The 20,486-nt window shown below is 46.7% G+C and overlaps 1 protein-coding gene across 4 annotated transcripts in view; it reads left to right on the top strand.

Annotated features, from left to right (window-relative positions):
• The window catches only part of SLC4A11 (solute carrier family 4 member 11), a 268,286-nt gene that overhangs the window by 237,319 nt on the left and 10,481 nt on the right, over nucleotides 1-20,486 (top strand). For all 4 annotated transcript variants that reach the window (XM_068274632.1, XM_068274623.1, XM_068274641.1 and 1 more), the window contains 3 exons: nucleotides 4,398-4,566; nucleotides 6,562-6,735; nucleotides 12,026-12,221. In XM_068274632.1, coding sequence (XP_068130733.1) covers nucleotides 4,398-4,566; nucleotides 6,562-6,735; nucleotides 12,026-12,221 — 539 coding nt within the window. The remainder of the gene's footprint in view (nucleotides 1-4,397; nucleotides 4,567-6,561; nucleotides 6,736-12,025; nucleotides 12,222-20,486) is intronic.

Here is a 20,486-nt window from a genome sequence, read left to right as displayed (position 1 = left end):
AGCACAACTTGCTGCCTAATTTTTTTTTTAAGTACCTCTATTGTGACAAAAATCTAAAAACTTAAAGGGAACCTGACGTGAGAGGGATATGGAGGTTGCCATATTTGTTTCCTTTTAACCAATACCGGTTGCCTGGCAGCACTGCTGTTCTATTTGGCTGCAGTAATGTCTGAATCGCACCAGAAACAAGCATGCAGCTAATCTTGTCAGATCTGACGATGTCTGAAACACCTGATCTGCTGTATGCTTGTTCAGGGGCTATGGCTAAAAGTATAGGAGGCAGAGGATCAGCAGGGCTGCCAGGCAACAGGTATTGCTTAAAAGGAAATAAATATGGCAGTCTTCATATATCTCTCACTTTAGTTTTACTTTAAAGCGGAACAGTAAATCCACCGAAAACAAACTGTTTCACTTACCTGGGGCTTCCCCAAGCCCCCAGCAGCTGTCCTGTCCCACGCCGGTTCTGCACAATCCTCCGTTCTCCCGCTGTGGCTAAGTTTCGTTACCACAGACTTGTAAGTCAACAGCAACTGCGCGCCCCGGGCTACGCAAAGCTATATTTGCTTTGCAGCCCACAATAGTGTCCTGCGCAGGCCCGGGGTGCGCAGGCGCAGTTGCCGTCGTGTTACAAGTCATCGGTAACAAAACGTAGCCTAGGCGGGAGAACAGAGGATTGTGCAGGACGGCTGCTGGGGGCTTGGGGAAGCCCCAGGTAAGTGAAACAGTTTGTTTTGTGCGGATTTACAGTTCCGCTATAAGGTGCATACATATTTAGATTAAAATGTAGATTTCGTTTAGAGTGTAATGCACTGTAAATTACTTTTCACCTTTTGTTGCTATCGCTTACAAAGATGCTGACCAGCCTCCCTACTTGCTTGCACATTATTTGTGCAGTTGGACTGAGCAACTGCAATTTAGTAGGTAGATTTGTAAATAAAGAAATCACTAAGAAGTCCCCGTGAGAAAATGGACCGGTTTAAAACTTGTCAGATTTTACTACCTATTATACATTATAGCACTACCTATTATTATTAATTATAGCAGCATATTTAAAAAAAAATGGTATATAAGTGCATTTTACTCTGGGATATCTGGCTGGAGGTCTGTCAGTTGTCTGGGAAATCAAACCCTTCTACTGCTGTGCGTCCAACAGTCCTTTCGAGGGAGATCTTTCCAGCATGCTGTATTGATCGTTTCGATCAATTTCAGCCAGAAATTGATTGAAACGGCAATCGGGCAGCCACTTTGCAGCATTGAACTCTGCTAGATTCAATTGTTATCAAATCTGCGTGATAACTGTGACAAATCAAATAGTGTATGGACACCTTAAAACAATTCAAGTATCTGATCCCTGATGATCATTGAGGCCATCTACCTCGTTAAAGAATCAATAGGGGGGATTTACAGTCTTGCTCCAGGTACTTTCTCCCCTAGATGAGTGTAGGCACACAGTCCCAGAGCTTCTTTGTCTAATCAGCTAGTGCCAAATAAAAATACCTGCTAAGGAACTCACAGCGGCCATTTACTGCATTACTTGCTGCCTGCACTGTAAGCTGCAATCCACTGTGGCTGGCTCAAGCTGTGCCTGCCCCCTTCCAGTCTGGGCAGTTGAGATGATGCAATACAGACAGCAGAACACCTGGAAACAGGAGTCTTTTTCTCTTAAGGCCTGTTTTACAACTGCCAAGAGTATTGCGATGCTCCGCCCCCTCGCATCGCACCGCCAGAAAATATTCACATGACCCTCTGGCAGAGTGCGCCAACAGGGTCATATGCGTAGCGCCACATGCCCGTCGCCGCCCCTCGCCCAATGACCTCTTCCCTGCTGGACAGGATGTATGTGACTGGGATTCTCCGCTTCCATTTAATATTTGTGTCGCTTGACACATACGTGTCCACTGCCGCTGCCAACCTATTTAAAGTTTCTGCATCGCCCATTAACTTGCATGCATTCGGTCGCTGCAAAAGTCCGACGTTACCATGCTGTAGTTTGCGTAAATTGGACATTTCAGGCACAGCGCGACACGGTTAGTGTACTTGGATACATAGACTTATTGCTGATGGGTTACCCTGCGTGCAGAAAGGTTAATGCGACGCAGAGAAAGGGGCCTAATAGTTAAAACAGTGTGAAAATTGGAAAAGAGGAGAACATTTGTACTGCAACAAATTATTTATGCAGGAAGATGGGAAATGGGGACTTTCTATAAGCCAAATTTATGTACTGTACTACTAACCATGTAGGTACTGTAGTAGAGTACTTGAGTCCTGTTTGATTCAGCTGTAGCAGAAGCCAGGTACCAATGCACTGTTTAACGCTGAGTGCAGCAAAATGCATATGGCGTTAGCAGGGCTGTGGAGTCAGAGTAGAGGAGTTGGAGTTGAATCAATTTTTGGGTACCTGGAGTCAGTCAGTCTGGTTTCATAAACTTCGGAGTCTGCTGATATTGAACCCACTTCATATCCCATTTGGATGATTTTTGTACCGACCTCACAGCCCTGGGTGTTGGAGTGCTTTACTCATAGCCTTATGGAAGGCCACTCATTACAACCGTCCGCTTGAATTGAAGTTCAGATTTGTGTCCTACTAGATTGATATTTTTCCCTGGCAGTAATGTCACAAGGGAAAGGCGTCAGTCTTGAATGTGTTGATATGTGAGCCCTAGTTTTAGTCATACAAGACATTTTTTCCACCGCGCGTGCCGAGAATCGCCGCATGCCACAACTTTTCCCAGTATTCTATATCAAAAGGTCAGGTGACCCGACATAAAGTGCGGGCGCACATCCGTAGATGGGCGTTCCATCCCATTCTTGTCGGGCATGTCTCGGGTGAGAGCCATCCCTCAAAGATCCTTGTTTGTCATTGCCCTTGGCCAATAACAGGAAGCGGTGTTGTCGCAATCTCTGCAGATGTTTGGCGCAGGGAACACCAGGCGGCTCCTCATGGAATACATGCCTGGCCAACCACTCACACAATGGAGGAATAGGAACTTGGGAAAATGGATTTGGCAAAAAAAAGAGGCACCTTTCCACCCCAGGAAGAGCCTTGTAGGGGAGCCAGGAATCCCTCCGTCCTGTGCCACTGACGTCAGCACTGTGACAGGAACACGTTACTAATGCTGTCCCCTCATGTCCAGCAGATCTGGCCTTGTTTGGCCTTGTTTGTTGTTTTGTACTGGTGAAGTCATACAGATCGCTGGGAGAGGTCTGTGCAGCTTATGGGTGTGGCTAAATTTAAAGAGGCCCTGCAGTGACATATATAGAAGAAGGCACTTAATTATTTATGCGTTAATGGACTACTATTGTGAAAATTTGTAAGATTTAAACATGTAAACACATACATATAAGATGTATGTTTCTCCCTGAATAAAATTCACTATAAATTACTTTTGTTTCTATGCTGCTGTTGCTTACAGTAAGCGGGGGGGGGGGGGGTGTGGTATCCTCAGCATTTCCATTATTTCTTACAAAACCACTCCCTGAAAAGGATCTATACAAAGAAATTGGTGTGTGTTGGTATGGTGCCTCAGATTCCTATTTATTAATCAGCAGCAAGTTTTGAAATATCGGGGGGGGTAAACTGACTAGAGAGATTTAAAACTGTGCCTAGGGTATTATCCCCCGTAATGAGCAATTTGTCATAACCACAGCGGCCAATGAACAATCAGTAATCAATAATGAGTTTTATTCATGATCAAAGGTCAACACACAGAGTTTATAAAATAAAATGTGCATAATAAAATTGGTCAAAGATTGCAAATCTAGAGTAAAATACTAGCAAACTGTCACTTTCCATCATTAACTTTTTGATCGATCAAATCTATGCAGAATGCTTGTCTTTTACATCCACTCTATGGGCCTGATTCACTATTCGGTGCTAACCTAGTTAGCATGCCTTAAGGCTTTGAGCGTGCTAACTAAGGTGCTAAGTAGTTAGCACGCATCAAGCTGAATAAGATCGCGCGCAAGTCCCGCGCACAAGACTTTGTGCGCAAAAGGGCGCACCCTATGCGCCTATAAGGTTGCATTGCATGTGCCCTAAACATCGCATGGGTGCGACGTTTAGGGCGCATCTAATGCAACCTTATAGGCGCATAGGGTGTGCCGTGTACGTCGCACCCAATCCGACGTTTCGTGTGCAACGGCCTTTGCGCGCGAGCACTAATTAGCATGCACAAAGAGGTTTTAGGCGTAATAAAGGGCTTTTTACAATCGTGCTAACTGTTAGCATCGCTTTGTGAATCAAGCCTTATATTTGCGGTGGATGTAAAATACAAGCTATTCAAGAAAAGGTAAAGCGTTCTTGTAGGAATGGGGGTATCAGGTACTGATTGGGATAAAGTTCAATCCTGGTTTATGGTTCCAGATGTTAGTAATGACTTCTGTTTTGTGTTTTGCAGTTGCGCAGTTTAATTACCTTGAGACGCAAAGTCTGTTTGTCCTTGCTCCGATTGGATCGCTGTCTATGGGTTCCATCACCAGTGCTATGGGCCTGGGCTTTCTGCTGTCCATGTTATTCTTCATCGAGCAGAACATTGTGGCCTCCCTGACTAATGCCCCAGAGAACAGGTATACTTGTCTTGTCACTATACTCCTCATGTAGGCGGGCACATAACTAAATGCATAGCAGATCTAGTGTGTGTAACCAAACACAATGGCATGAAATAGCAAGTGTGAAAGGGTATTGAGATAGCAGATGTACACTTGTACACCTTTGTATACACACGGTGAGAGGGGGGTGCTGTGCTGGATCAGTAAGCTGTATATAAGGTGACGCCGCGTGTCTTCTCAGATAGTGGAGGAGGAAGCAGTGTTGGATCAGTAAACTGGGTAGGATAGTGGAGGTGGGAGCAGTTCTGGATTAGTACACTGTGGAGGATAGTGGAGGAGGAAGCAGTGTTGAATCAGTACGCTGGGTAGGATAGTGGAGGTGGGAGCAGTTCTGGATCAATATGCTGTGGAGGAGGCAGCAGTGCTGAATTAGTAAGGTGGTTAGGAGAGCGGAGGAGGCAGCAGTGCTGGATCAGTACACTGTGGAGGAGGGAGCAGTGCTGGATCAGTACACTGTGGAGGATAGTGGAGGCGGGAGCAGTGCTGGATCAGTAAGGTGGTTAAGAGAGTGGAGGAGGGAGCAGTGCTGGATCAGTACACTGTGGAGGATAGTGGAGGTGGGAGCAGTGCTGGATCAGTACACTGTGGTGGATAGTGGAGGTGGGAGCAGTGCTGGATCAGTACACTGTGGAGGATAGTGGAGGAGGGAGCAGTGCTGGATCAGTAAGGTGGTTAAGAGAGTGGAGGAGGGAGCAGTGCTGGATCAGTACACTGTGGAGGATAGTGGAGGAGGCAGCAGTGCTGGATCAGTAAGGTGGTTAGGAGAGTGGAGGAGGCAGCAGTGCTGGATCAGTACACTGTGGAGGATAGTGGAGGTGGGAGCAGTGCTGGATCAGTACACTGTGGAGGAGAGCGGAGGAGGCAGCAGTGTTGGATCAGTACACTGTAGAGGATAGTGGAGGTGGGAGCAGTGCTGGATCAGTACACTGTGGAGGAGAGCGGAGGAGGCAGCAGTGTTGGATCAGTACACTGTAGAGGATAGTGGAGGAGGGAGCAGTGCTGGATCAGTACACTGTGGAGGATAGTGGAGGAGGGAGCAGTGCTGGATCAGTACACTGTGGAGGAGAGCGGAGGAGGGAGCAGTGCTGGATCAGTAAGGTGGTTAGGAGAGCGGAGGAGGGAGCAGTGCTGGATCAGTAAGGTGGTTAGGAGAGCGGAAGAGGGAGCAGTGCTGGATCAGTATGCTTTGTACAGTGCAGTTTCTCTTTTATATTGCTCCCAGGGCAAGGGTGTAAATTTTGCAGTATAGGTAGCCTGGTATAGGTGTGCCCAATATAGGTAGCCTTCTATAGGTGCCCTCAGTATAGGTAGCTGCGTACAGATGCCCCCAGTATAGGTAGCCAGGTAGAAGTGTCCCTATTATAGGTAGCCAGCTATAGCTGCCCCCAGTATAGTTAGCCAGGTATAGGTATCCCCAGGATAGGTAGCCTGGTATGGGTGCTCCTAGTATAGGTAGCCCCAAGTATAGGTAGCCAGGTATAGTTGCCCCCAGTGTAGGTAGCCTGTAATAGCATGATTGGGTTTGCTGTACTAGAGCCGAGACTGCAGAAGAACTGTGACATCTAGTGTCTCCATTATTCTGTAGGAGCGTTCAGAAAGATATTTGAGCTGGCTGATGTCCTCATCATTTGCAGTCCGACACCAGCAGTGTGGCCGAGAACTTATAGAAAGCAGAGTTACCTTGAAATGTAGCCTTCAGAATAGCATATGCTCATGTAATACACTGTTGTGCTCATATGTTTGTAATTAATCTTAAATAGTCCTCTACAAAAATGCTATAGGGGTTTACAAAAAAATATTTGTGGTAATGCCGGCTCCAGCTGTACAATTATGAGGAAGAGATGCAGTGTCAGCCATATATTTCGGCTGTAATGTATCGTCTATATAAGCCTCTTGTTGCAATGCAGAAATGTTCATTCTTCTGTTGTATAAGTCTGATCTCTTGTCCTGCAGGTTGGTGAAGGGGACGGCGTATCACTGGGACCTCCTCCTTGTGGCTCTCATTAACACAGGATTGTCCGTATTCGGCCTGCCCTGGATTCATGCCGCCTTCCCCCACTCCCCCATGCATGTGCGAGCGCTGGCCAATGTGGAGGAGAGAGTAGAACATGGACACATCTATGAGACGTAAGTCTAGGGGTGCGCTTTGTACAGGTCACTAACACATGTTTCCGATCAGTGTTGTTCTTACTAATACACCAGTCTCACACTACCTGAACCACTCTTTCACAATTTGAGCCATTCAACCCTGGACTTGCCACCTTTGGATGTGCCATCAGGGCAGAAGACTTTCACTAATGGAATAACCTGGTTATTCAGGTAGTCAGCTGACCTCATTATTTGGGCACATAACCTTACTTAAAGGGGAACTGAAGAGAGAGGTATACGGAGGCTGCCATATTTATTTCCTTTTAATCAATACCAGTTGCCTGTCAGCTCTGCTGGTCTATTTCTCTGCAGTAGTATCTGAATAACACCAGAAACAAGCATGCAGCTAGTCTTGTCAGATCTGACTTTAAAGTCTGAAACGCCTGATCTGCTGCATGCTTGTTCAGGGGCTATGGCTAATAGTATTAGAGGCAGAGGATCAGCAGGGCTGCCAGGCAACTGGTATTGCTTAAAAGGAAATAAACATGGCAGCCTCCGTATACCTGTCTCTTCAGTTCCCCTTTAACCTAGATCTGCACAGTGTTAGACCAAGCACTCCAATGGAGATAGGAGTGTGCTAAAGCTGATATGACCCTAATGCCCAAGGGTTGCCGATTTTAAGAAGCCAAGATCAGCAGCACCACTTTTGAAGAAATAGCTCTTTATTCAGACACGTAATTAAAATCACATGCAAAAAAATGGGCTTAGACGCAGCTGCAGCCCGCTGTTTTAAATGCTTCTTTGTCAAGCTGCAAGCTCATAATTATGAGCTTGCAGCTTGACAAAGAAGCATTAGAAACAGCGGGCTGTAGCTGTGTCTAAGCCCATTTTTTTTGGCATGTGATTTTAATTACATGTCTGAATAAAGAGCCAATTCTTCAAGAGTGGTGCTGCTGATCTTGGCTTCTTAACCTAGACCTGAGCATCTGCAGTAACACCAGCCTATATGTTTTGTTAAGGCCCGTTTCCACTATAGCGTTACGAAATCGCCGGCGAATCACCGCAGGCAAATCGCATGCGGGTGCGATTCCGCATGCGTTTTTTGCCGCGATTTCGCATAGGTAAGGCTGTATGCGATTTTAACCATGTCACTGCCTGTGTGAATTAACATGGGTACCTATGCGAAATCGCGGCAAAAAACGCATGGAGAAAACGCATGCGATTTCCCTATTAAATACATTGCGTGCGATTCGCCTGCATTCCACACGCAGGCGAATTCTGAGGCCCCTACCCTGCAGATTTTTTCTGCACAGAAAAACGTGCGGGGAAACGCACAAGTGGAAACAGTCCCATCCACTTGTACTGACTGTGCGAATCCGCATGCGTTGCCCGCATGCGGATTCGCGATAGTGGAAACGGGCCCTTAATCCTGCGTGCTGACTAGGGGGGTATCAATGCTAAGGAGAAGTCATGGAGAAGCATGTGATCAGTTTGATCCTCCTATGGCTCTACAGCCCGATTTGAGCCTTGGTCTCCTTCAGTTTTTTTTGCCCCATTTTCTATCAGATCCGTATGGATTCCCAAGTCTTCCCTGAAGGTTATTAACAATTAGGTTTTTATGGGAACGGGTTGTTGGCCTATTGCCCACCCCATAGACTTGGAGGACCAGGGTATTCTATTTAGTCTAGAACATCACTTTGGACCTGTCCAGCTAGGGAGATTCTACTAGGGTCTAGCTACTAGTTAGGCTAGCGCCGGCATAGCTCTCATGATCACTTGTTCGTTCAAGCCCCACCACTGCCACAAAGTAACGATACCTTCGGTGGGGATCAGTTTGATCAGCTGAAAGATTTGTAAGGGTTTGATTTGCTGGTCATGATCATGTTTTAAACCAGGAAGTCATCACTGCAAATCAGAACCTTACAAATCTATCAGCTGATCAAATGAATCACCTGCTTCTTCCTGAGTTCACCTAAGTATTGCCACCCCGTGTGACCCTTTTTTGGACACTGTGCATCTCCCTGGATCTTAAAGGGGTTCAAAGCACAGAGCAACTCGACAAAGAACATAATGACAATCGTTCTCCTGTTACAGGACGCATTATATAGTATTGTAGAACAGTATGCATTGTGTTGCATGCACTGCTCTGGACATTCGTTGTTCCACGCAATGAAAATGGGGCCATTATTGCTGCAGATAAGAACACGGAGCACTCTGCAGATGGATCTGTAGGTGAAAAACACATCAGGCAAGAATAGACCTGATGGGTCTTTTGTGATGTCTCAGCTAGCCGTTTGGCACGTATGTACCTCCTGGAACTGTTGGGAAAACAAATACAAGCTGGTACTGGAAGTGCCAAATACTTTTTGTTAAGCTCTGTTCATTTTCGTGTTTGCATTGTTTGTATTCACATCTCACAGCATTCCTGTCCACAGGTGGTTGTTTCAATAAAGTTTCATGAGGGTCTTAATTTGACTCGAAGCTGGAATGGGCAGAGGGCCTAGGGGACTTGAATATAATGGAACTTTAACTGTAAGGCTATGAAGCAACTACTTCCTCCACCCATGGTGAGGTGGAGACCAGAAGAGCCCTGATTTACAATGGATAGTGCCAGCTGCTGGAGTAAGACCACACCTCTGCTGGCCATCATTCCATTAATAGGCCTGCTTCCTATTGACACAAAGCCCAACCTTCTTCTGTCAGCCATGTCAAGACAGGAATTTTGTTTCTCCAAACAAGAGAGAACAACTTTTAAGTCCAAGCAGAACTTTTTACTGAAAACTTGTTTAAACTAAAACAAAGTTTAAATCTTTTAATCTTCTTGGATAGAAATGACTTGAGTGACCGTTGCTTGAGTTTATTTAAAAAGAACCTGAGGCGTTAAACAGCTCAAAAAATAAGTACTTACCAAAGGAGAGGCTGTCCACTCTTTCCTTCGTTCCTCTGCCAGCACCCGGGACCCTCTGTAACATCAATGCTGCGTTGTTCACCTGGCACATGTGCGGACTCGCCTGCACAGTAGCATGGAGCTGCTTATGCACGAGCAGCTTAGGCTTACTGCTCAGGCGTGGCTGTACTCGCGCAGGCACAGTATGGGAGGAACACACCCTCGATGTTTCCACAGACAAGGCTTTTTCATTAATCTTCAGGGGGTCTGCGCTCAGCAACGGGACTGGAGGACAGCATGGGAAGCCTCTATAGGATGCTAGAGGCTTCCCTCTTCTCGAGTATTCACTTTTTGATCCCTCTTGTATACTACTTGAATCGGTCAATAACCCGTTAATTTGCGGACATTGTAATCTACTGGCGTAAAAGAACAATGAAAACCATAACAATTGGGGTCAGAGTGCTGAGAAAGGTTATAACATTGGGCCAGGTCATCTTAAAGACAGCGCCACTGTCATGCTGAGAACTTTTTGCACCTAAATAGTCTATGGCAACACACATACTGTTAATGGTTATGTGGCCTACTGCCTTGGCTTCAGTAAAGTTCTTTACGTCGAGACTGGTGGTCCTCTAGATCTAGCTTGATGGTTTGGATCTAGATCTAGTCTAATTGCTGCTGTTGGCATCTCCAAGTTCACCCTAGGCCTAGATCATGAACTGTGATCCTTGGGTGTGTACACCAGGTGGTCTCTTCTCTTGCCATCTTATCATGAGGTACTTAGTCTGCACCTTAGTGTAAGGTGGAATGTTTGTTATTGGTTCCCTCAACCCTACAAGGAGGCAAAGCTACTGTGCATGACCCTAACAGTAAGGCCCATGGGAGGAGGACTTTGTATTTTCCAGGATGTAGGTGAAGAGCTGTAGTAGTAGTAAGACCTCAGCTCTGGTAACAGGAAGCAACATGGTGAAGAGGTCTTAACGGGAACCTAAACTGAGAAGAATATAGAATTTTCCTTTTTAAAATTATATCAGATGCCTGACTCTCCTGCTGATCCTGTGTCTCTAATACTTTTAGCCACAGCCCCTCAACAAGCATGCAGATCAGGTGCTCTGACTGAAGTCAGACTGGATTAGCTCATGGTTGTTTCAGGTGTGTGATTCTGCCACTACTGCAGACGAAGAGATCAGCAGGACTGCCACGCAACTGGTATTGTGTAAAAGGAAACATCCATATCCCTCTCAATTTAGGTTCCCTTTAAGACTGAATGGATAGGCGCAGAATGGTAGCACTCACAGCTACCAGATACACAAAGGATTTTCTAATTTGTTTAGTCCACTGTCCATATACAGGAAGTTACAAAATGCTGCATTAAAGAATGACGGTGACTAACCCTGCATATAAAACACAGGTCAAGAACTTCTGTGAGGTCTAAAGATCAGGAAAAAGGGTGGCCTTTGTATTCATCCTACTATAGTTTTAATTTTAGCCCATAGTCCCGTGGTTCTCTCAATTTTTGAGGGTGTCTTAAAGACTTTGTTTTTCAAGGCAATCCTGGGCAAAAACTATCAAACTTATGTTATGACTTTTATTAGGCATCATGCCCCCTCTAAGTAGTCAGTGAAACCCCTCCCCCTATTTGGTAGAATATCCCCCACCAAGTAGCTAGTGATGCCACTCCCCCCCCCTTCAAGTAGTCAGTGACCTCCATTAGGGTTTTTTTCCACAAGCCGTTGATAGGCAGTAAAAAAGAGTCAAACTCTGGCAACTGTTTGCGGCTGCCTGGCAACTGTTTGCGGCTGCCTGGCAACTGTTTGCGGCTGCCTGGCAACTGTTTGCGGCTGCCTGGCAACTGTTTGCGGCTGCCTGGCAACTGCTTGCGGCTGCCTGGCAACTGCTTGCGGCTGCCTGGCAACTGCTTGCTGCTGCCTGGCAACTGCTTGCTGCTGCCTGGCAACTGCTTGCTGCTGCCTGGCAACTGCTTGCTGCTGCCTGGCAACTGCTTGCTGCTGCCTGGCAACTGCTTGCTGCTGCCTGGCAACTGCTTGCTGCTGCCTGGCAACTGCTTGCTGCTGCCTGGCAACTGCTTGCGGCTGCCTGGCAACTGCTTGCGGCTGCCTGGCAACTGCTTGCGGCTGTCGCTGCTGCCTGGCAACTGCTCACTGAGCGCGCAGTTCAGCAACCTGTGGAAAAGAGCCCTTAGGCAGAATCCAGCCACCGAGTGGTCACTTACCTACTCATTCTATATGAATGTGCAGTTGCATTATCTTATGGCAATGCACAAAGTATGGGGATGAATGCTGAGGCACCCCTGGTGAGGTACTTGAGGCGCACCAGGGTGCTGTGGCACCCAGTTTGAGAACCCTTGCCATAGTAAATCATTGAGAATTTCTACAGTCTTGTGTCTGGGATTCCACCCTCACTGGTGTCTCCGTTTTCTTACAGGATTGTCAGTGTGAAGGAGACTCGATTGACCTCGCTGGTAGCCAACGTGTTGGTGGGCCTCTCCCTCTTCCTCCTGCCGCATCCTCTTCAGTGGATCCCCAAACCTGTCCTGTACGGACTCTTCCTGTACATCGCCCTGACCTCCATTGATGGCAGCCAGCTCTTTGAGCGGGTGGCGCTTCTGTTGAAAGAGCAGGTAGGTGGAGGGTGACACGCGGGGCAGGAAGTGCGGCAGCTATAGAAGCAGCAGGCTTTTTCCTCAGGAAACGGTCTTATTGTATGTATCATTCACACCATGCACATCAAAGGCCCCATTGTCTAATAAGCAGGTAGCTGCTGATAGCTGGATGTATATCGCACAGCTGTGACCTTCCCGTCTGGGTGAAAGTCTCCTATGTGGCTTGCTGTCAATTCTTTAGTTTAAAGCCAAACAGCATGATCTGTATATACAGTGCTAAGTCCAAATGTCTTTTTTTTTTGTCACTGATGTATATTCACTGCATTGTGAGAGAACAGCATTGTGTTGCTGCATTTTACATTCCTTGCATTCTATACATTCTGTGTGCTTTGTCTATGCTGTGTCCCTTGTGGGGGTGGGGGGCGCCAGGTCACTTGTGGGGGTGCGGTGTGTACTTTGTCCATGCTATGTCGCTTGTAGGGGGGCAACCGTGTTGCTGTTGGGGGGGCTGTGTTATTCTTCTCTGATGTGTTGCTTATTAGGGGCACTGCCTCGCTTGGGTGCTGTCTGCTTGTGGGGGTGCTGTGCTGCTTGTGGGGGTGCTGTGCTGCTTGTGGGGGTGCTGTGCTGCTTGTGGGGGTGCTGTGCTGCTTGTGGGGAGCTGTGCTGCTTGTGGGGTGCTGTGCTGCTTGTGGGGGTGCTGTGCTGCTTGTGGGGGTGCTGTGCTGCTTGTGGGGGTGCTGTGCCGTTTGTCTGGGTGTGCTGTGTGTTTTGTCTATGCTGTGTTGCTTGTGTGGGGCACTGTCTCACTTGGGTGCTGTGCTGCTTGTGGGGGTGATGTGCCGGTTTTCTGGGTTCGCTGTGTGCTTTGTCGTGTTGCTTGTGGGGGGTACTTTGTCGCTTGGGAGCTGTGATGCTTTTGGGGGGGGGGTCCGCTTGTCTGGGTCCGCTGTATGCTTTGTGCTGATGTGCCATGGGGGGAGGGCATGCTGTGTGCTTTGCTTGTGGGGGGTGCTTTATCGCTTGGGTGTTGTGCTGCTTGTGATCACTCTGCTGAGAAACCTGTAAAGTTGCGCTCTATGTATACTATATTTTTGTACGCTTGGTATCGAGATTTTAGTGTACATAGAAGGCAGAGGCCTGGATTGGGGAAAGCAGCGCCACATTCCCAGTTGGTTATGTGCCTTTTTTCTGCATACAAACACACATGGTGTGCAGAAAACACACGCAGGAAAACGCGTTGCCGAAAACTGGAAGACAAATGTGTTCCGTGCCTTAAAGGGGAACTGAAGAGAGAGGTATATGGAGGCTGTCATGTGTATTTCCTTTTAGACAATACCAGTTGCCTGGCAGCCCTGCTGATCCTCTGCCTCTAATACTATTAGCCATAGCCCCTGAACAAGCATGCAGCAGATCAGGTGTTTCAGTGGTTCAGACTTATAAGTCTGATCTGACAAGACTAGCTGCATGCTTGTTTCTGGTTTTAATCAGATACTACTGCAGAGAAATAGACCAGCAGGGCTGCCAGGCAACTGGTATTGATTAAAAGGAAATAAACATGACAGACTCTCTTCAGTTCCCCTTTAAGGTAGCTTCGGCCGATCTATCTCTATATTGTGTGTCAGGCATTATAGAGCGTTAGGGTAATGCATGATGATCTATCCAGCATTGTAGTGGTGACATTTTCCAGCATGAGGTGTGAGCGGTGTGTTGTACTGAGAGTCAGTCAGGCACATGGTTGGCGGTATGTGCATTATGGGACGGTTGAATCCCTGTGTCACAACTGTGTGACATCTGCTGAGCTGAGAGTTTCCTGGCCGCCTCACACGCTGGAATCCGCTTACTAACTGCACGTTCTGCTGTGTCACTCTCTGGCCCGGCTCCAGATCCTGTCCAGTATCAGCCGAGCGCCAGAGAGGAAGTCACATGACTCACCACAGTCATCACTCTTATCTGATTTACATCCACTCTCTCCCATGTGTGTATTAACCCCTTCCCAGCCTCCGAGTGCCACCTGTCCCAGGCTCCGCCTTGTTCGTCTAATTTGTACCTTGTCAGGATATACAACAGTCATAAACTGCTGCTTAAAGAGGGACTGTCACGAAATTCTTAAATATTAAAACACATACAAATAGGAAGTACATTTTTCCCAGACTAAAATGAGCCATAAATTACTTTTCTCCTATGTTGCTGTCACTTACAGTAGGTAGTAGAAATCTGACAGGAGTGACAGCTTTTGGACTAGCCCATCTTTTCATAGGGCAGTTCTCAGGGTTTTCTTTATTTTTAAAAAGCACTTAGTGAATGGCTGTTGCTCTGTCCAACTGCCAAAATAGTGTGCAGCGAGCAGGAAGGCTGTCCAGCATCTTTGTGTTACTCATTTTCAGTGAATGTCTTTATAAAGAATAAGGGCCACAGTGAGAATCCCCATGAAGAGATGGACTAGCTCAAAACCTGTCGGTAATGTCAGATTTCTACTACCTACTGTAAGTGACAGCAACATAGGAGAAAAGTAATTTATGGCTCGTTTTACTCTGAAAGAAACCTACTTCTTGTTTGTATGTGTTTTACATTTTAATATTTTCACGACAGTTACTCTTTAACTGAAGTGTACATTTTTTTTCTTTCAGCTTTTATTTTGTACATTTAACATAAAGAAAATACGGTACATTTTTTTTTTCTTTTAAACCCCATTCGCGCTGTGTACATTCTTAAAGCGGAACTGAAAACCGATTTAAAAAAAAACAGTTTCACTTACCTGGGGGCTTCTGCCAGCCCCCTGCAGCTGACCTGTGCCCTCGCAGTCCTGGACCAATCCTCAGTTCCCCCGCCGCAGCTCAGCTTTTTTTCCCTAAACTTCTAAGTCAACCTCCACTATGCCCTGACCATGCGTTTCTTAGAACGCGTATCCTGCAGCCAGGAGCGCCCTGTGAAGGCGCAGTATGAGAAAATCTCTACTGCTCTTGTGCAGTATGCGTCCGGCAACGGGAGCGTGTGAACGAGGAGGTTCGTGGCCAGGGCCGTGCAGGAGCGTGCACTCGAACAGCGCAAAGTGAAAGTAAGCCACGGCGTGGGACCAGGGCATCGGTGAGTGGCTGTGTGGGAACAGACTGGCTGCAGGGGGCTGACAGAAGCCCCAGGTAAGTGAAACTCTCATTTTTTTTTTTTAATCAGTTTTGAGTTCCGCTTTAAGGGTTTGGTTTTGTTTTTTTCGCCCCACATGCAAAACATCCTGGCCCATGTAAGGCTGCCTTCACAGTGGTGCGTTGCCGTGTAACACCTGCATTGTAACGCAGACCCTCACACTGCGCTGTACATCCTATGTGATACAGTGCGGCATAACGGCGTGCAGCATTCCTGTGTGCTTCATGCAGTGCGTTTCCGAAAAAACATGTTTGAACAGTGACAGTGAAGCTTACTTTTCATTTCATCAACCAAAACAAAAACGGTTTGCATATTATGATAAAGCAAGCCGTATGTAAATAGTAAATGAGATAAACGCCCCTCAGAAATAGCATGTCAATATGTACACAAATCATTCACTATAACGAACATATTCTATCCTAAAAATACTGTGCAAGGTATAAAAGGCATCTGTCAATCATACAAAATCACAGAGTGCAAAGGAAATGGGAATGGGTAAAGTGCTGCGTGTGCAGGTAGAAAATCAGGTGCTTGTGACTAGGTTGCACCATCTAAGTGTATATCAGGCTGGGAGCCGGCTCTAGTAACAATGGGGGCTTCCCTAAAAGACACCCCCAAACCAGAAAACAATGTAAGGGGCCCTTGGTTGCAGCCAAATTTCCCCCTAGAGCCAGCTGCTGTCCCTTTCACCAACCTCCACTTAGGGCCCTTGTCTATTTGCGAAGTGATGCGAATGCGGCTACCTCCCCGCATCGCATTACTTCCGCTTGCAATCGCGTCACTTCCGCATCTCCTGATGCCAAAGTGAATGCAGGAGACAGGACGTGTATGCGGGCGTGCGAGAATCTGCAGCATGCTGCCGAGGCTCTGATCGATTTTCACCGCTCCGCATAAACTGCACGCAATGGAAACTGTTCCATTGCCGTGCATTGGTTTCAGTTCGTCCGCAGTGCATGATGTAGCCGCATTGCACCGCGCGTAATCGCAACGGGGCCTTACAGAGAAACTCCGACCAAGAATTTAACTTTATCCCAATCAGTAGCTGATACCCCCTTTTACATGAGAAATCTATTACTTTTCACAAACAGACCATCAGGGGGCGCTGTATGGCTGATATTGTGGTGAAACCCCTCAAACGAAGAAATTCTGAGTACGTACTCTTGGCAGAGTACGGGCTGTGAACCTTGCTGCATTGTGGGAAATAGCCGTTTACAGCTGTTTCCGACTGCCAAAAAAACATGCAGCAGCTACATCACCTGCCAACAGTAAAAATGTCACCATGTAATAAATATCAGAATGTAAATCAGGGATTTAAAAGATTTTACAATGGGCAAACACTGACTAAATCCTTTATACATAATTATTGTAAAAATGAAGCACCTTTTTTATTACATTATTTTCACTGGAGTTCCTCTTTAAAGAGACTCTGCAGCGAGAATAAATCTCGCTTCAGTGCTTATATTCAGCAGGGGCATGTTTGCCCCTGCTAAAACGCCGCTATCCTGCGGCTGAACGGGGGTCCCTTCACCCCCAAACCCCCCCCCCCCCTGCAAAATCAGCGACCAACTTGGTCGTAGATTTTGCTGCTCTTCAGGCAGGGCCAACGGCTGCAGCCCTGCCTCTCAGCGCCGTCTATCAGCGGCGCATCGTCGCCCCTCTCAGCGAAGGAAGACTGAGAGGGGAGAGGCTGAGATACGCGCTGACAGACGCGCGTGAGGCAGGGCTGCGGCCATTAGCCCTGCCTGAATGCGGAAGTGATCCCCCGCTGCACGGAGGGGATTTAGGAGGTAAGGGACCCCTGTTTAGTGGCGCGATAGCGGCGGTTTAGCAGGGGCACACGTGCCCCTGCTGAATATAAGCACTGAAGCGAGATTTATTCTCGCTTCAGTGTCTCTTTAAAGGAATACTGTAGGGGGTCGGGGGAAAATGAGTTGAACTTAGCGAGGACATGGCAACGCAGGCTTATTGGTTTTCAGACTTTAAAGTCTGAAATTCCAAAAGTGAGCCGGAGGCGGGGCCAGAGCATCGGTGAGTGGCTGCACGGCCACAGGATGTCTGCGGGGAACCATTAGAAGCCCCGGGTAAGTTCAACTTTTTTTTTTTTTCCCAACCCCCCTTACAGTATTTTTTTAAATGTGCTCCCTGGGGCTCCTGCAGAGTGTTTGGCAGAGTAACGTCTCAGCTATTCAGGTGGGCGTGCTCCTCTGTCAGTTCCTGGCTCCATGCTCTCCCAGACTTCATCCTCACGGAGGCGCTTCTCCTCCATGACCCGACACATGTTGTTACGTAATATCATGACACAAGTCACAGAGAAAATGCAGTCAGAGGTGGATGAAGACAGTGCATGGAGCCCAGACAGGTGAGACACTACTCTGTCAAAGACTCTGCAGGGGCCCTGGTGAGCAGTTGTGAAGTTGGGGGAGGGGAAAGGGCTACAGGCTCTGGGGTCCTGGTGCAATTGCCCCCTTTGCCTCTAATGAAGCGCGGCTCTGGCTGTGATATTACAGTCTGAGACCCGATAAGTCAACCACAGGGTACCAGAACCAGGAGAGGAGACCCTGCCCGGGGTTGGAAATGAGCAAGATGGCAGCCGCCAGATGACACCGGAGAGAGAGGTAGTGGGGGAGATACCTGCGGTGAAGGACAGCTAGCGCTGAGTTCCTGACCCCGCCGTTCTCTTTTCCTTTGCACTCTGCGATTTTGTATGCTGCCATATATACCTTGCATAGTATTTTTAGGATAGAATGTTTACTATGCCGGATGATTTATGTACATATTGACATGCGATTTCTGAGGGACGGTTATCTCCTATTTACTATTTTTATGTACGGCTTGCTTTATCATAATATGCAAGTAAGTTATCTAACCCCACCCACCCTCCACTCGGTTTTAAAGGATACACAAGGTGACATGATGAGATAGACATGTATATGTACAGCGCCTAGCACACAAAGTTCCTGACTGGGTCAGACTACAGTGTGATCCTCACTGATAATAAATTGCAACTATAAAACACTTTCCTAGCAGAAAATGGCTTTTGAGAGCAGGAAAGAGATAAAAAGACCCAATAGTTCATACATTTTAGCTCTGGCATACTTCAATGAATGTGTCATTGAGCAAAAAACAATAAAACAGTAAAAACGTAAAAAAGTAGATTTAAATGTAAAATAAAACTGTGGAATATCTTTAAAAAGTAATTTAGGAGGAGGAGGATAGATACAATGGTTTATGTCATTACTTTTTTTCACCTCGAGTGTCCTTTAATATGCTTTAAGTATCCCATGCTTTATTGATAAAGGACTTTTGTGATTATGCATCCTGGTGAGACATTTAGTTTTCTCTTCCTTTACTTTAGATATTGATCTTGCCAGTTGCACAAGATGCATTAGCTCAGTGGTGCCCAACCTTTTTTTGCTCGAGGGCCGCACTTCATATCAAGATACATTTTGCGGGCCGGAACACATACAACATTTACATTTTTAACATTTTTCTAGTAATGGTTAACATGGTGTTGAAAAAGGAAAGATCACAGCAAACCAAGGATTGTTGTACTCGCCATTTGATGCCCATTTTCTGGGGTACCTGGGTGTGTGTGCAGAGGCTCTCTGGGTGATCCCAAGCCATAACCCCTCCCCAAGCACAAGTGCTGTGTGAGCTGAGGGTAGTTGAGGCCTACTATTCAGCAGAAGCCGGGGTCTCAATTAGTTGCCGCGGCCTAGCAGGTGAAGTCAGCGTTAGGTTGGGCACAGCTGCATTAGATTATCTGATTTATTTATATGATCTAATATTGGTGGTGCAGGAACAAAAACAATTGGTTGCATTGCCTAACCCTCATTGCTTAGGAGCTATAAGTGGAAGCGCCAGGGCCACCTGCTATACCAACTGCAGCTACAAAAAAGCGGACGCTTTCCACTGCTCATCATGGATATTGACATGCACCCAAACTACCGCGGCGCGCAAATGATCTGATTTGCTTGTGTTGCATTACAGACCTGTTTATCCCAGCAGGGAATCCCGAGGTACTTCTGTTTTTAGAACCTGCAAGTTAAGCTGTATACATGTACTAGGCAGGGATTGGGACTGAATCCCTCAGAGCGACAGGTTGTACAGATGCGTTGCTAGCCTCGTGGCTAGCGACAGGTTATTTTGCTAAGGAGAGGGATGACTTAACAGTGGACACTGCCTGTGGCTTCTGGAAGGAGGTTAGAGGCACACACATGAATCCCAGCGCCAGACGCGAGCGCTGCAGCTGCACACTAAAGCTCAATGCTTCTACAGGCTGTCTGGCAAGCGGTGAATGCTTCAGTGGAACATGTGTCCTACTTCATCATTTTATTAGACTCCTACATTTTGCATTGTGACAGTCATTAGAACGTCACCGGCCATGTGAGCCTGCATTTCCTGTCCGGCTGGTTTATAGAGTGAACACACAAGAGCTGATTGTGAGGCTCGCCAACTGAGGGCAGTTTACACGGATTGCCCACCGCAGCTCCTGTAGCCGTCTCGTTGTCTTCAGCTGATTCTGCGGTATACACGTTATATAGCAGGACAGTGCTGGGTACTATTGCAGTCACATGATCTGCTACAGAGAATTTCTAGTCTCCCTTGTTAAAGTGTAACTGTCAGGCATAAAATCAAAAATCAATTCTTTATTTGTATCTGGTAAACAAGTAATAAGGACGCTAATCAGGCAATCCAAAAGTTAAAATCTCTATTAGTTTTTTGTTTATAAATGATCATTCCCCAGTTTACCTGACTCTTATTTGGTACGTTGCCGCAAAAAGGAAGTTGCAGAGCATGCTGGGTTGTCCTTTTTTGCTTCTGTACATTAGTTAAGTCTGAGGGGAAATAAAGAAGCAAAAAAAAGGACAACCCAGCATGCCCTGCAACTTCCTTTGTGCGGCAACGTACCAAATAAGAGTCAGGTAAACTGGGCAATGGGCATTTATAAACAAGTAAACGAATAGAGATTTTAACTTTTGGATTATCTGGTTAGCATCCTTATTACTTGTTTACCAGATAAAAATGAAGAATTGATTTTTGATTTTATGCCCGACAGTTACACTTTAAAGCATCCCAAGGAATGACACAGGACCTGTGACAAGATCCTGCCAATGTTGTCCTCTCTGTAGTAATAAT

Source organism: Hyperolius riggenbachi, chromosome 1 (genome assembly GCF_040937935.1).
Source record: "Hyperolius riggenbachi isolate aHypRig1 chromosome 1, aHypRig1.pri, whole genome shotgun sequence".
NCBI lineage: Eukaryota > Metazoa > Chordata > Amphibia > Anura > Hyperoliidae > Hyperolius > Hyperolius riggenbachi.
Note: the sequence above shows the minus strand (reverse complement) of the source record. Positions and strands in the feature narration are given on the sequence as shown.